The 16,075-nt window shown below is 47.7% G+C and overlaps 1 protein-coding gene across 4 annotated transcripts in view; it reads left to right on the forward strand.

The window, feature by feature from the left end:
- Positions 1 to 2,341: 2,341 nt before the first annotated feature.
- The window catches only part of UGCG (UDP-glucose ceramide glucosyltransferase), a 35,600-nt gene continuing 21,866 nt past the window's right edge, over positions 2,342 to 16,075 (forward strand). For all 4 annotated transcript variants that reach the window (XM_073345622.2, XM_073345623.2, XM_073345624.2 and 1 more), the window contains exon 1: positions 2,342 to 2,638. In XM_073345622.2, coding sequence (XP_073201723.1) covers positions 2,541 to 2,638 — 98 coding nt within the window. In that variant the 5' untranslated portion in view covers positions 2,342 to 2,540. The remainder of the gene's footprint in view (positions 2,639 to 16,075) is intronic.

Here is a 16,075-nt window from a genome sequence, read left to right on the forward strand (position 1 = left end):
GGGTTCCTCCCACCCCAGAATCAGAGGAACACAAACACACACATACACACACTAACAGAGCAAGCACTCTCAAGCTGACCCCTTATATGTCCCTGGACTCAACAGGCTGGGCCAAGCAGCACTTTCAAGCTGCCACCCTTATATGCCACAGGTACCACACTGGAATAGAGAAAGCCTGAGCAGACTGGGTCAAACAGCACTTCCAGGCTGCCACCCTTATATGTCCCAGGTTCAGCATGTCCCTATCCCCACTTCCACGTTATGATTGTTCTGGTAGTAACCCACTTGATGAGCAAACCCCACAGTATTTTGGGGCGCTATAGGGATCTTTAGCTTAGGTAAGAGGAGTGTTGCTGCAGAGTAAATGGAGAAGCCAAAAACACAAAAGACTAAAGTTCAGAGAGAGAGAGAAGGAAGGAAGCAACCAGCTTAACCATAAAAGTTATTTATTGAATAACAGTAATAACCACACAAGGGGAGCCAAACAAACATAACAGTTACATTATTACAGATTACAAAAGTCAGATATAGAAAACTATACCTGATCACACAAGTCAGGGTTAAAAAAAAAGTTATACCTGAGGTAGAAAAGAAAACAGAGAGAGAGAGAGAGCTGGGGTCTCACCACTCCACGAAGATTGAACTGGTCGGGGTTCCGGTGGTAGCTGAGGGCCCTGAGTGCTGGAGCCAGGCTGAGCCCCCAGCATGATCAGTCAGAAGATGAAGTCCCAGTGCAACTCATACAGAGTTTGGATCCAGGCATCAGAACACTTACTTGAGCGTGGGTAGGGGTTTTTGTAGGGAACAATGGTTCAAGGGAGAACACTAGATTTGTTTATGGATAAACGGATGACTCAAGGGTTTTCCTTAGGCTAGACAATAGGAATTGATCATTACTGGCTATGGGTAGTATTCCTTCAAGGGAGCTCACAATGTAATTAGGTAGCTTCTGTATTTGGATATCAACCAAGGATTCATTACTAGAATTGGTCTGATAACTGCTGAGCTGAGTTGGCGTAGGTTCACTAACATCTGGAGCAGAGATGCCCCATCATTCAATGCTTCCCTGCTTTTCTGGTCTCAGAGTTCAGCGAGGTTCTTGCCTTGGAATCTCTGTTCTCCATTCTGTATGCTAATAGAGATGCCTCCCTGTCCCATCTTTGATGCAGATGAAGCTAGGGGAGTTGCCTTAATCCTGTCACCCTTGTCAGGAGGCATTTAGGTGTGTCTCCCACCGCCTTTTCATTGCTTTCTGTAAATCTTTCTTCTGATCAGTTTTGGTTCAAGCAGAGGCTGGGGGCGTCCTTCAGGAGTCAGACAGGCTGGACACTGCACCTTGGTTCCTCAAGAACACAGAGCTGACTGCTATCAGGGAGGGGGTCAGGGCTGCAGGCCCTGTGCGCGCTTACCTCCGGCAGCTCCACGATTCCTGGCCAATAGGAGCAGTGAAGTTGGCACTTGGGGTGGTGGCAGCGCACAGAGCCTCCTGGCTGCCCCTATGCATAGGAGCCAGAGGGGGGACATGCTGCTGCTTCCAGGAGCTGCAGCAGGCAGGGAGCCTGCCCTAGCCCCGTTGCGCTGCCGACTGGACTTTTAACAGCCCGGTCAGCAGCGCTGACCAGAGTCGCAAGGGTTCCTTTTCGACCAGGCGTTCTGGTCGAAAACCAAACACCTGGCAGCCTGACTCTCAACCTCTCCCTTCCCAGGTCCCCCTCCCAACTCTTCCTTCCCCAGTTCCCCCTCCTCTCCTTCCTCTGTCCCCTCCCAGCTCCCCCTGACCAAACCCTCCTCCCCCAGCTCCCCCCCTTCCTCTGTCCCCTCTCCCTTCCCAGCTCCCCCCTCCCAAACCTCCCCCAGCTCCCCCTCCTTCCCAGCTCCCCTCTCCCAACCCTCCCCCAGCTCCCCCTCCTTCCTCTGTCCCCTCTCCCTTCCCAGCTCCCCCCTCCCAACCCTCCCCCAGCTCCCCTCCCCCAGCTCCCCCTCCTTCCTCTGTCCCCTCTCCCTTCCCAGCTCCCCCCTCTCCCAACCTTCCTCTGTCGCCTCCCGTCCCAGCTCCCCTGCCCCCCTTCAGGGCTCCCAGCAGGGAGGAGCTTCTGCGAGCCAGTGCTCCTCGCGGGGCCGTGACATCACCGCCGCCCTCGCCGTGACGCCCGCCTCCCCCGCGGGGATCCTCGCCCCTCATTCCCGCCCCGCCCTCCTCAGACCAGACACCCCGCGGCAGCCTGCAGACAGGGAGAGGGGCAGGGCGGTGCGGGGCTGCCAAGCGGATGGCGTCACTGCGGGGGAGGGCGGGGCGACGAGCGGGGGCGTGGCCTTGGCGGGTGACAGAGGGGCGGGGCGGCGCGGCGCGGCGCGGCCCAGGGGTGCCCGCGCGAGGCGAGCCGTTTCGCTCAGTGCGCGAGCAGTGGCCGGGTGGAGCGCGGCGCGGCCTGTCAGGCGGGCGCGGACCGAGGAGGGGACTGCGGAGAGTAGGCGCCGGCGGCGGTCGCAGCGGCCCGGCCAGCGCTTCTCGCGGCGTGCGCGGCCCCCCGGGGGGGGGGATGGCGCTACTGGCCCTGGCCTTGGACGGACTCGCCATCTTCGGGCTCATCCTCTTCGTCGTGCTGTGGCTCATGCATTTCATGTCCATCATCTACACGTAAGTGCGGCCGCGGGGCTGGGCCGGGGTCCTCGCCGCTTCCCCCGGGGCGGCGCCGCCCAGCAGCGAGGGGGGCTCGGCCCGACCGCCTGCCCCTGGGCGCTGAGGTGGACTCGCCGCAGCTCGCTCCCCGCTCCCCGGCCCGGGAGCGAACGGGCGGGGGCATTGCTGATTGATTCACTTCCCTCTGGGGAGCGTCGTTTGCCTCTCGCCTGGGCAGCCTCCCTTTCCTGGTTCGCGGGGAACCGCTCTGCCCTGCCCCCCCCGCCCCCACCTAACCTCCCCCACCGGCACATCCACCCCCCCCCCGACACTGGCTCCCCTGAGCCGCCCCCCCCCCCGATACTGGCTCCCCTGAGCCGGACCCGCCCCCCACCTGGCCCCCCCCCGACACCTGGCTCCCCTGAGCCGGAGCCGCCCCCCACCTGGCCCCCCCCCGACACCTGGCTCCCCTGAGCCGGAGCCGCCCCCCACCTGGCCCCCCCCCCGACACCTGGCTCCCCTGAGCCGGAGCCGCCCCCCACCTGGCCCCCCCCCCCGACACCTGGCTCCCCTGAGCCGGAGCCGCCCCCCACCTGGCCCCCCCCCCCGACACTGGCTCCCCTGAGCCGGACCCGCCCCCCACTTAGCCCCCCCCCGACACCTGGCTCCCCTGAGCCGGACCCGCCCCCCACCTAGCCCCCCCCCTTGACACCTGGCTCCCCTGAGCCGGACCCGCCCCCCACTTAGCCCCGCCCCCGACACCTGGCTCCCCTGAGCCGGAGCCGCCCCCCACCTGGCCCCCCCCCCGACACCTGGCTCCCCTGAGCCGGACCCGCCCCCCACCTGGCCCCCCCCCGACACCTGGCTCCCCTGAGCCGGAGCCGCCCCCCACCTAGCCCGCCCCCGACACCTGGCTCCCCTGAGCCGGAGCCGCCCCCCACCTGGCCCCCCCCCGACACCTGGCTCCCCTGAGCCGGACCCGCCCCCCACCTGGCCCCCCCCCCCGACACTGGCTCCCCTGAGCCGGAGCCGCCCCCCACTTAGCCCCCCCCGACACCTGGCTCCCCTGAGCCGGACCCGCCCCCCACTTAGCCCCCCCCCCGACACTGGCTCCCCTGAGCCGGACCCCCCCCCCACTTAGCCCCCCCCCCGACACTGGCTCCCCTGAGCCGGACCCCCCCCCCACTTAGCCCCCCCCCGACACTGGCTCCCCTGAGCCGGACCCGCCCCCCACTTAGCCCCCCCCCCGACACTGGCTCCCCTGAGCCGGACCCGCCCCCCACCTAGCCCGCCCCCGACACCTGGCTCCCCTGAGCCGGACCCGCCCCCCACCAGGCCCCCCCCCCCACACCTGGCTCCCCTGAGCCGGACCCGCCCCCCACCTAGCCCGCCCCCGACACCTGGCTCCCCTGAGCCGGACCCGCCCCCCACCCGGCCCTCCCCCCCCACCCGACACCTGGCTCCCCTGAGCCGGACCCGCCCCCCACCTGCCCCCCCCCCGACACTGGCTCCCCTGAGCCGGACCCGCCCCCCACCTGGCCCCCCCCCGACACCTGGCTCCCCTGAGCCGGGCCTGCCCCCCACCTAGCCCCCCCCCTTGACACCTGGCTCCCCTGAGCCGGGCCCGCCCCCCACCTAGCCCCCCCCCTTGACACCTGGCTCCCCTGAGCCGGGCCCGCCCCCCACCTAGCCCCCCCCCTTGACACCTGGCTCCCCTGAGCCGGGCCCGCCCCCCACCTAGCCCCCCCCCTTGACACCTGGCTCCCCTGAGCCGGGCCCGCCCCCCACCTAGCCCCCCCCCTTGACACCTGGCTCCCCTGAGCCGGGCCCGCCCCCCACCTAGCCCCCCCCTTGACACCTGGCTCCCCTGAGCCGGGCCCGCCCCCCACCTAGCCCCCCCCTTGACACCTGGCTCCCCTGAGCCGGATCCGCCCCCCCACCTGGCCCCCCCCCCCGACACCTGGCTCCACTGAGCCGGACCCGCCCCCCACCTAGCCCTCCCCCCGCACATCAAACCCCCCCCCCCCACAACTGGCTCCCTGAGTTGGACCCGCCCCACCACCCAGCCCTCCGGCACATCCACCCCACCCGACACCTGGATCCCCTGAGCCGGACCTGCCCTCAACCTAGCCCCCACCCGACACCTGGATCCCCTGAGCCGGACCTGCCCCCAACCTAGCCCGCCCCCGACACCTGGATCCCCTGAGCCGGACCTGCCCCCAACCTAGCCCCCACCCGACACCTGGATCCCTTGAGCCAGATCCGCCCCCCACCTAGTCCCCCTCCCGCACATCGACCCCCCCCTCGACACCTGGCTCCCCTGAATCGGACCCACCCCCCACCCTGCCCTCCGACAAATCGATCCCTCTTGACACCTGGATCCCCTGAGCCGGACCCGCCCCCCACTTAGCCCCCCCGACACATGGAGCCCCCTGAGCCGGCCCCGGCCCCCTCACTTAGCCTCCCCTACATGAACCCCCGAGCTGGCCTCCCGATGTTTGGATCTCACAAGTCAGACCCGCCTTCCCACCTAGCCCCCCACTCCAACCCATGGATTCCCCATAAGCCGGACCCCTCTCCCTGCACACATGTGACTTGGATCCCCCGAGCTGCATCACCCCCAGCCTGCCCCCTCCTGACACCTGAACCCCCTTGAACCTGACAGCCCCCTTTACATGCCTTCCCCGAGCTGTCTGCCTATTGACACCTAACACATGCACACCCATGATACGTGCACACGCGTAACCCTGCTGCTACGCCTGCCCTTTCATAAGATATACACACACACCAGTGAGTCTGCTCTCATTGTTTACACACACTTTAGCCTACACCTGCAGAATACACACTCACCCACCCACCCACACCCATGAGCCTGCCTCTTCTTGCCCTAACACATCTCAATTGTTAAATATGTGAGTTTGCCTTTTGTTTGGGGCTCTATTCCATGCAACTCTTGGCCTTCGCCACCGTACTTTCCTTTCTTATGTACTGACCTTACAGTGATAGGTATGTGATTTTTCATTCTCTTTTTTTGTTGTTGTTACATTTAAAATTTTTGTTTGGTGGCATAGCCTTGTGGCAGGAACCTTTGGTTTCTTGTGTGGGTCTCTTGGGGACAGCAGTCATAAAATGTTATGTTGAGTATTCTTTAGAAGGATGCAAATAGCAGCTCAGTCTTAAATAGCACACAACATTGAACAGTCTTAATTTTAGTGGTATGTACACTGACAAGGTTTCTCAAGATAACTTATAATGGCAGGTGGAATGAATACTGGTCTGGATCTGCCTAGATAACTAGCTCTGAAGAGAAGAGGTGCTTAAAAAGAGCTGCCTGCTACTGTTTATTTCCTTTTTATTATTATTATTATTTATTATTATGATTGACCAAGCATTTTTGCTGGGGCTTTGTGCAGAAGCTGATGTGTGTATGTAAAACAGGGGAGAGAAAAGTAAGAGATCGGTTCCTTTTGAATGCAATCAAATTATTGTTCAAATAAAAGTCCAAATTTACCTTATAATGACTGCAGCAATGTATTGGTTACTGCAGTTAGATTTTCCTATAGCTGTTGTAAAATATACTGTAAGAGAGTATCAAAGGTTCTGATGGTAGTAAATGATGCAAGTGTTCTTTTCTTGTTTTTGTTTCATGTTTTGTGATGTTTGTGCCATCAAGGACTCCTATTTTGCTCACTCAGCCACACCACAGTTAGTTGTCTGGGGTAAAATCCTGGCCTCAGTGAAATCAGTGGCAAAATTCCCATTGACTGCAGTGTGGCCAGGATTTCATTTCTGGTTGACTGAATTATGAAAACCCTCATAGAATCATAGAATATCAGGGTTGGAAGGGACCTCAGGATGGGTCATCTAGTCCAACCCCCTGCTCAAAGCAGGACCAATCCCCAATTTTTGCCCCAGATCCCTTCAAGGCCCCTTCAAGGATTGAACTCACAACCCTGGGTTTAGCAGGCCAATGCTCAAACCACTGAGCTATTCCTCCACGCTATGAGCATTAATAATTTTATTGTAATTCAATTGCCTTTAGCTTCCATATTCACTCAAGAAACCATACCTTTTTTCCTTGAAAGTTAACTGTACAGAAATGGTGTGGCTGTTCTCTGAAGTTCCTGCAGGAGCCAGATACTTTCCTGCAAGACTCCCATCAAAGTCAGTGAGAGTTCTGAAAGCAAGGGATTGTAGGATTGCAGCCTTAAACATCAAACACCAAATGGTTTCAATCTGTGGAACTGAAAGTTACTTAAATTGAACCTGGGAGGTTGGGGAATGTTCATAGTCTTGTTTGGACAGAGTTAAATTTCTGTTAAATGTATCTTTGATTGAAGCACTCTACTGTGTTTCTCTCCTCTTTCCCCCTTCCAAAAAACAACAACAAAACCCAACCAACCCACAACAGCCCTTCATCCTGTAATTCTGTAGTTGTAGTCAATTGGACAGTCTTTCACTCTGATTCAACAAGATACTTAAGTACATGCCTAATTTACAGCATGTGAATACTCCCATTCCCATGCTTAAAGTTGCATACGTGCTTAAGTACCTTGCTGAATTGGGGCCTCTTCTCCTAGTGCCTTCAGGAATTGCCTGTGTAAAAGTCCTGTCAGCAGGTTTCCATTACAGGGGTTTTTGATGTGGCTTCTTTATAAACATGTACGTGTGTGTGTGTGAGATATCCACAGGGATGAATTTTGGCATACAGGATTTGAGTCAGGGAACAGTTCTAATACACAATATTTGGTGAAGTGAAACTAGAACAATTTTCTCAAATTTGAGTGGCTTTCTTTCTTTCTTTTTTTTTTTTTAAATGAATTGGGTCACACTGTGGCCTTATAGCTCTTGAAATTAAATAAACCATCAAAGATGAAAATCTTAAGTAGCCACTGCTGTTGTCATGGCAAATGGCCATTTTTATAAAACTACTTAATACATGTGATTATAAAATAATAATGGTTTGTTAGGACCATTGAGGTAAGCCCAGTCCTCAGGAAGACTCCCAAGGTTTGGCCCCCAAGGGTTGAATATAGTCTGCATGTATTATTTTTAGGCAGGTTTAAAGATGTGAGCCATTTCAGTCAAGCCCCATGCAGAGTTATCTGCCATGAATCCCTTGTGCCTACCTGGAGACTATTTGAAGTCAGTAAAGACTGCACATACAGGCAGGGGTCCAGCTGCTGATCCAGTAGCAGGATTGTGGTCTACCATTGTAGACTACCTAAATATGTTAATTTGAGAGACTAAAACATGTTGCTTTTGAAATAACTTTTTAAATTATGAAGCTATGTGATGCTATGTGTAGATAAGGTAGACATATTTAACAGAAAATGAATGCATAGCAAAGGAGAAGTTAGCTTCTGCAGTGTGTATGATGTAACGATGAAAAATGTGAGTCTGAGTAACACTGGATTTATAGTTGTACTATTTTAATGCTAATTACTTACATTGATCGTGATTGAAATTGTGTATGCATAAATAATGTTCTTTTAACATAGATTTATTTATTTATAAGCATATGGTTAAGAAATGCTTGAATTAAGATTGCCAGTGTATCCTTAATTTGCCCCCCCTTTGTCCCTGTGTATTTGCATGATGATAGTCTTTAATTACATGATGACATACTATTTTTTAAAATTCATTCCTTCTGTCACTGTTGTTGGTAAGACGCCTGCCTCATTTGCTGCAGAAGTTGGAAGATGTGTGGTGAATGAGGCAGGGGATTGCAGGAAGAGATTGGATGGTCTTGTGGGTAAGGAAATTGAATGCTACCCTGGAGAATTGGATCTTATCCTTGCCTGAGCCATAGAGTACCTGTGTGGTGCTGGGCAAAATCACTTAAATGAAAATGTTCACAATAGCTGCTCATTTTTTGTATACCCAACTTGAGAGACCTGCATTTGCAGTTTTGAGTTCTCAGTGCTCCGGCAACTGAGTGCAGTAGGAGCTCTGATCTGAACATACATTGTGCCATAATATGCTACATATTCTGAAAAATTGGGTCCTAGTCTTCTAAAATTGGGCACCCAAAATAAATTGGCACGTTCAGCTTTAAACTGTGTCTCAGTTCCCCATGTGGGAAATAGGGATAACAATACCTCCTCACCTCACAGCGATGTGAAGATAAATGTATTAATCTTTGTAAAGAACTGAGGTCCTACAATAAGAGCACCATGAGGAAATGAATAATAATTCTATATTCAGTGTAGTGCAATAAATAATCCATGAGCCCCTGCAACTGCATGTCTGTGTATGTAATTGAGTAGCTATCCAGTCAGTGAGCACTGTCCAGCCTGTGCATTGAATAAGTTAGGGGTCCTTTGGAAAAAATAGTATGTGATCATGTAATTAAAGACTGCATCATGCATATACATAAGGGGCCAAATTTAAGGTTGCATGGGTTCTTCCAAACTTCTGAGTGCTTGACTTTACAACCTTAATGTTATTTTTAAAGTAGTGTTTTATTTAATGTAAAAGCTTAAAAATCGAAAATAAATTCCATCACATGGAACCATATTGACTCCGCATGTTTCATTAGTGAGGCTGGAATCTTTAACTGCATGGCACAGTCCTCAAGCATGTGAGCTACAGAGTAACTGGTACAGCTGTTATCTTCTGTGTGGACCTGCCTCTAGAGGGAGATGGAGACGCACACTTTGCCTTTGGCTTTCACAGCAGTTTGGTAGGCACCAAAGGAATGTTGAAATTCAAGAATAATGGTTTTGATTCCAGATTATGTAGGGGAGTGATCTCTAGTGGTCACAGCTCTTCAGTTCCTGGCTTCCTCCACTCCTGCCTGATTCATGCCCCTGTTCCTGACTGCCCCAGCTCCTGCCCCTTCTCATCTTGATCTGTTCTTGACCCTCTCCCCTCCCTGCCTTGCATCTCTTCCCCCTCACCCTTCTGAATCTGAGTCAGGCCACTTATTCCTTCTCCATGTTGCCTGGGCACCAGCAAGGAAATCATTGGCAGCACAGGAGAGACAGTCTTTCAGCTCAGTTCTGGTGCCACAGCAGCTGGCAGGGAAAATCCAGCTCATCCTCTCATACTCTGGGGTGGAGCACACTCTTTTGCTCTGCGTGGATGGTGCGTGTGCAAGTTGGTTGCAGATAGAAGCTGTGAGGGGGTGGAACATTCTCAAAGGAGATGGAATCTTTGGATAATTTCACTGCCAGATCCAAAGTCTCTATGAAGCATGCATAAGATAAGGAGTACTTGTGGCACCTTAGAGACTAAACTCAAATAAATTGGTTAGTCTCTACGGTGTCAAAAGTACTCCTTTTCTTTTTGCAAATACAGACTAACACGGCTATTACTCTGAAACATGCATAAGATGAGATTCTTCCCCCCCCCCCCCCCCCCCCAGTTTTATAATTTGTTGAAATCTGGACAGATTTTCTTGGGGAAGGAAAAAGGCTTATCTCTGTCACCCAGGTGACCCCCTGCCAAATTTCAGGCCCTTGCATCAAAGTAGGAAGGCAATTGAGCGTTTCAGGGAAATGGTTGAATTTTGGGGCTTATCTTTTTAAGGACTGAAACAGTGTATCCTTCTCTAACCTCATTCTTGGATACAGCTGGATTTTTTCCAAATTTAGGCTCAAATTTTCCATGCTTGTTTGCCTCAGACTGAGTTTTTCGGCAGTTATATGTAACTGAAAGCAGGGTTTTATAAAGTGTCAGGCAGCCTTTACTATAGGTGTTGTCACCTGTAGTATTTTCTTTCATTCTTCAGTGCTTTGCTGCAGAAATTTTGAGAGAAGTGAAAGCAAGGTAGGAAGGATAGACTTATGGTTAAGGCACTGGACCAGGACTTTAAAGACTTGCATTCAGTTCCCAGCCTTTCTACAGACTCCTTGTGTGATCTTGGGCAAGTTGTTTAATATCTGCGCCTCAATTTCCCATCTATAAAATGAGGCTGATACTAAATAGAGGTATTGCAAAGATAAATTCAATTATGTTTATAAGGTGCTCAGATAACAGTATTGTGGCCGTAGAAACTGTGACTATTGTTGGTGTGTATACCTAAAATAACTTAAGGGGGAAGATTTCCCTACCACTGAAATTTGATTGAAGTAGTTATCCTACTCTTAGACTAGTTAGTATAGGTATGAAACCTGGTTTATTAGTTCTCCAGGCTCCATGCAACATTAAAATATAATGGAAATACATTTAGGGCCAAATCCTGCTCCAATTGACTTCTGTAGGAGTTTTTTGCCCCTGATTTCAATGGAAACAGGATTTGTCCCACTGTATCTAACTCTGTGTATGCACTAGAGCTTAAGTCGGTGTAAGTTTATGTCACTCAGGGATGTGAATAAGCCACCCCCCTAACGTAAGTTACATGGGCCTAAGTGTTGGTGTGGATAGCGTTATGTCAGTGAAAGGACTTCTCCCGCTGACGTAGCTGCCACTACTCACGGATGCTGGAGTAAGTGATATGTTCTAAACACGTACAGTCTGCAATTTACAGTGGAGCTTCCTGGAATCTAGAAATTGCTATAAGAAAAAGAGCATGGTAGACTTTCAAAGTAGCATGACGCAGCATTGCTATGCCAACAGAATTTGTTGGAAAGCACGTTATAGCAAAATGAAAATTAGTGACGTTTAAAAGGAAATAGCTGGTCGTGTTAGTATATCATTGCAAATAGTCTTTCTCTGCTTGGGGAAAGCAAAGCTAGATTATCATTATTAGCACTAGTGCCACTACATAAGGCATTGATGCAAATATTGCCAACCTTTTCTTCCCTTCCCCCTCTCAGTGAAAACCAGCCAACTAAACAAACCCTTTGTAGTGCAGCTACGAAGTGTACTGAGCGATTGATTACTGTATTTTGAATCCTGGTTGAATCCAATGTACTTCAAATACAATTAGATATAAAGACCATTGATCAATTTACTACAAAACAGTCGCATGTATAGATTATTAAAGCAGAGTTAATGTGGGATATTGAAACTTAGAATTAGTAGCCATCTACATTCCCAAGCGCAGAACTATTTTGCATAATCAGTTCATTGGTGAAATTCTGAATTCTTTACAAAGAAGTCTTATAATATCCCCACTTTTGCTGTGAAAAGCAGCTATTGCAATTATTACTGCAAGGGATTCTACAGAAAAGCCATCCTTAAGCAAAATCCGAAGTTAATTTCAAGTTATGGCATCAGGGTGGATTTGATTTAAATCTTAGTTTAAATCACTAGTCAGGAAGACTCGATTTAATCATGGATTTCTACATAAGTGCGTTCTTGTTGGTTGTTATAACCTTAGTACGTATTCATTACAACTCAGAGATAGATGTAGAAGGTACACACATTCCAAATAAATCACATTTTTAGAAGGTACACACTATAAATTCTTAATGTGATTTATTTGGAAAACTTTTCAGATTAGTTTTTTAGTTATATCAGAAAATGAATGATTGTTTCGTTATTTCATTTACCAAAGGTAATTGAAGCAGATATTTATGAAGTCATTGGGAGGTGAGCTATCTCCGATTCAACAGGTTAATCATCATTAATATTTGGAAGATTTTCTTGCCATGCTGTGTTAGGAGGAGAACATCACCAGACAGACATTTAAATTTGTTTTAACTAAAACAACAACGTTATGTATTCTGGATTTTTTTCTTCAAAGCAAACATAATATTTTAATAAAACAAGCATATGAATGTTTGAATTTAATTAAACATTCAAGTTTTTTAAAATCAGGTTTGTTTTTATTCAAATTGTTTAACTAAAATAGTTAAATGAAATATTTAAAAAAACAAAACAAAAATCAAATCAACTATGTCAGCCCGGTCAACATGAGAAACTTAAAATATTGGCTTCTGCAACTAACTCAGTTGTTTTCACCTTCATTTTCCTGCTTGTTCATAATCTTGAAAAGAAAAACAAGCTTTCCTGCTTTTTCAGGTCCCAAACGATTTCTCAGTTTGGAGTGAAATAGTCTTTCTACACCAGCAGAAGAAGCTACTGCTGTTAAAAGTGAGATTATCACTTCAATAGTCTCTGAATCCAAGTGCTTAAGTGACTTCCACCAGTTCACTGTTGTGACTTTCTTTAAAACATCAGCAAACATATATTTCTTGAATGGTTCTTATTCCCAAACTGGGTCTCTTTTAAGACCTGCTGCCATAATAGATTTTCCCTTCTAGTGAGAGAATGGAATGGTAAATCTCAAATCAACGAAGGCTAGACTCAGAAAGACCTCAAGGCTTCTGGAATATACTGCTCAAACAGTTTCACTTTTGTTTCTACTGCCGTCCCTCCCTTCTCACATATATCTCCAGACTTCTCCTTGTCGAGATCTGTTCTGCCCCAAAAATCTTCTATTCACTGAACTTTTTGAAACTTTGCACTTTTAGAAAGAGGTAGGGGATTGACCCTGTGTACACAAATTTGCAGAGGGACAATAGGATTGAGGTCTGTTATTTCTCACCTCTCTCTCTATTTATTTATTCATTTATTTATTTATTTATTTTAAAACATTTTTGCTGTTAACAAGCATGTTATCTCTGAAGACACAAATCTATAGTTTGAGAACTGCAAAACTAAACATCTCTGATGGTATCTTCTAGACTGAGCACTGAGTCCCATTGGGTAGATAGAAAGATTAACCTAAATAATCTCTACAGAAGCCCCTGGAACCCCATAAGATTGGGTCCTAATCAATGAACTATTGGAACTCATTTACAAAACTTTTCTTAAACATTACATGACTACATTCTTTCATACTATAGAATTAGAATTTATAATCCCTATTCCATCATGCGATATCTTTGAGCTATAATGTATCTTAATTAAAACTATCTTTAGAGAGGTTTTTTCCCCTCAAAAAGCATTTTATTATAAATCCAATTTAAATAAAAAAAAATTTTTTTAAGTCATTTATTTTTGTCCACCCTGTATGGTATTGAATGTGCATTCCCAATTCAGTGCTCTTTATTCCCTGGCCCGGTAACATAGTGCATTTTATGAGTGAGGCATGTTAGAAGTACTACACATGTAACTCTGGAAATACTTCACTTTGTTGTTGGGTACCTTAGCGATTGAAAATAAATTCCATCACATGGAACCATATTGACTCCCCACATGTGAGCTACAGAGTAACTGGTAAAGCTGTTATCTTTTGTGTGGACCTGCCCTAATCCTAACCCTAAAACTTCCAGACCTTATGCTAGTAGTGTTATTGATATCTTGACATTAGTCGACAGATGCTTGTAACTGTTCTTTAAAGATTATTTGCCAAGCATGATAAAACCATCTGTATTTGGGTAATTTCTGAAGGAATAGTATAATTCTGTAATGAAAATTCTCAAACATTTTAAAAGTATCCTTATTAAGGGCATGTAGGTTACTACTTCAGCTGAAAGACCTAGCAGCCATTGTGCTATGGCAAGTTTCTAACATTTGCCCCAACAATTTTTTTCCATTTTTATGGACAAGCATGTTCTGTTAGACTTAAAATGGGGATGTTAATTCTAGACTTTTTTTATTGGGATGGCTTGAGTAACATTTAGAAAGAGAGAATTCATTGTGTCTTAGACTGGACAGTGATATCTTATTACCCAGGCATCTGCCCTCAAAAGCATTTGTCCTTTTTCACTCTCAGAAAAGGAAAGCTACTTTAGAGTCAGCAAGATGAGTAGTGGTTCCTTCCATAGGCTAAGACAGGGGTTAGGATAAATGTTGCAGATGTCGTTACAATAACATGCCCAATAGTAGTGTTTCAGGCATCTCAATGTTTCAAATCTTCTGGCTCTTAATCAGAAAATCTCATAAACCAAGAGGAATTTCAGTACTCAGTGCAAATGAATATAAAGTGATAGGTACACTATGCAAGCTTCATGAGAGGATTGGTTTCCATTATTCCAACTGTTTTTGAACTGTACTTGTCAAAAACTTGTTGTCATGAGAACTGCTGCTAAAGTGATAAAGAATGAATTTTTTTAAGTTGGAGAAAAAAACAATTACAGAAGATCTGTTCTTGTTTTCTTGGATGGATTAAAAAGTCTTTCCCATCCCTTGGTTTTTCTTTCTGAACTAAGTTACCCATTGAGAAAGGGATAACATGCTTGTTTGAAACACTGTCTGCTCATGTGAAAGTAATTAGAAAGCAACAAATTAAGGAATAGTTGCTTTATGTGCAAAGATGCTATGGGAAACAGCAGATGTCCTCAGATTCAATTCTGTGGTCACCTGATTGACTCGGACATTTGTACACCTTCTGTGACTGAAATTCAGATAACCTCAAATAGGTCAGGCCATTGCTGCAGCTTGGTAGGAGTTACTTGACACCCTCTTCCACACCCCCCCCCCCCACCCCGTCCCCGAAGCAATGAATAGTATTGGGAGGATGGGTTTACTGGACACCTGTTGGCAGCCAATGCTGCTGCAGTAAATTGCCACTTCATGGGATTGACAGTGTGATTTTACACAAAAAATGAGACACTTAAAAACTAGAAAAGATTTGTCTTTCAAACACTGTGAAACTGAGATTTGAGGGCTTGGGTTTTTGTTGTTGAGCAGTCAGCAAAAGGAAATGAAGTTCACCATGTGTGCTGTCTGGTATACAGAGCAAACAGTGTATTAAATTTTGGACTGTGGCTTTTTTTAATATGGAGAATCATGCCGAGTATTTGGCTTTGTGAATAAGATGTCCAGGAGAATTTGTAGATGTGGTATAGACTTGTCAAAGACCTGTGGCATCTATTTCAATGGAATGCTTTAGAGATTGATTATACAGGTATTAGTAAAATACTGTATATTGGCTTGGGAGAAAAGAAAAACAACAGAATTACCTTTGGCGGAGGGGAAGACTATTTGTTGACAAGGAAAAATGATGAAAAGCCAGCCTGTTCTTCCAAAGCATTCACTTCACACCGAGGAAAGTATCTAATCCATAAAAAGAAAACTAGTAACCACTGAAGTAAAAGCTTAAATCCAAAATTCTCAGAGAATTACAGTAATATGTGCACACAGTGTCCTTGGAATTAAGTAATTTTTTATTCCCAGATAATATTCCACAATAGGCACCTAGGAAATACTGCATTACGGAAGGAGAGCAAACTTGGTACAGCCCTTGGTATAGGCACTGAGAGTTGAGGAAGGTAGAAGAAGGTAAATACTTACTTTAGGTATCCTATCTAAGGAGAGAAAAATGATAGCTTTGTGAGAGTATTAATTTAAAAAAAAAATAGCAAGCAAGCTTAAAGAAGTTTGTCAACTTTTACCCTTACAACAGCAGTTCACCACTATATATCACAAGGAAAAGTTAGCACCTAAATTTGATTAGAAATAGACTTGATATATAGCTAGATATTCTTGTGGTACTGCTCAAAATGCAGCAGCCATGTTCTCAAACTGTTAAGAAAAACACCATGCTGGTCTCAAAGAGCTTAAAGTTTTAGACATAGAACTTCATAGCTTTTTACAGTTAGCAGCCGCCTCCCCCAC

The sequence above is a fragment of the Lepidochelys kempii genome, chromosome 5 (genome assembly GCF_965140285.1).
Source record: "Lepidochelys kempii isolate rLepKem1 chromosome 5, rLepKem1.hap1, whole genome shotgun sequence".
Taxonomy (NCBI): Eukaryota; Metazoa; Chordata; order Testudines; family Cheloniidae; genus Lepidochelys; species Lepidochelys kempii.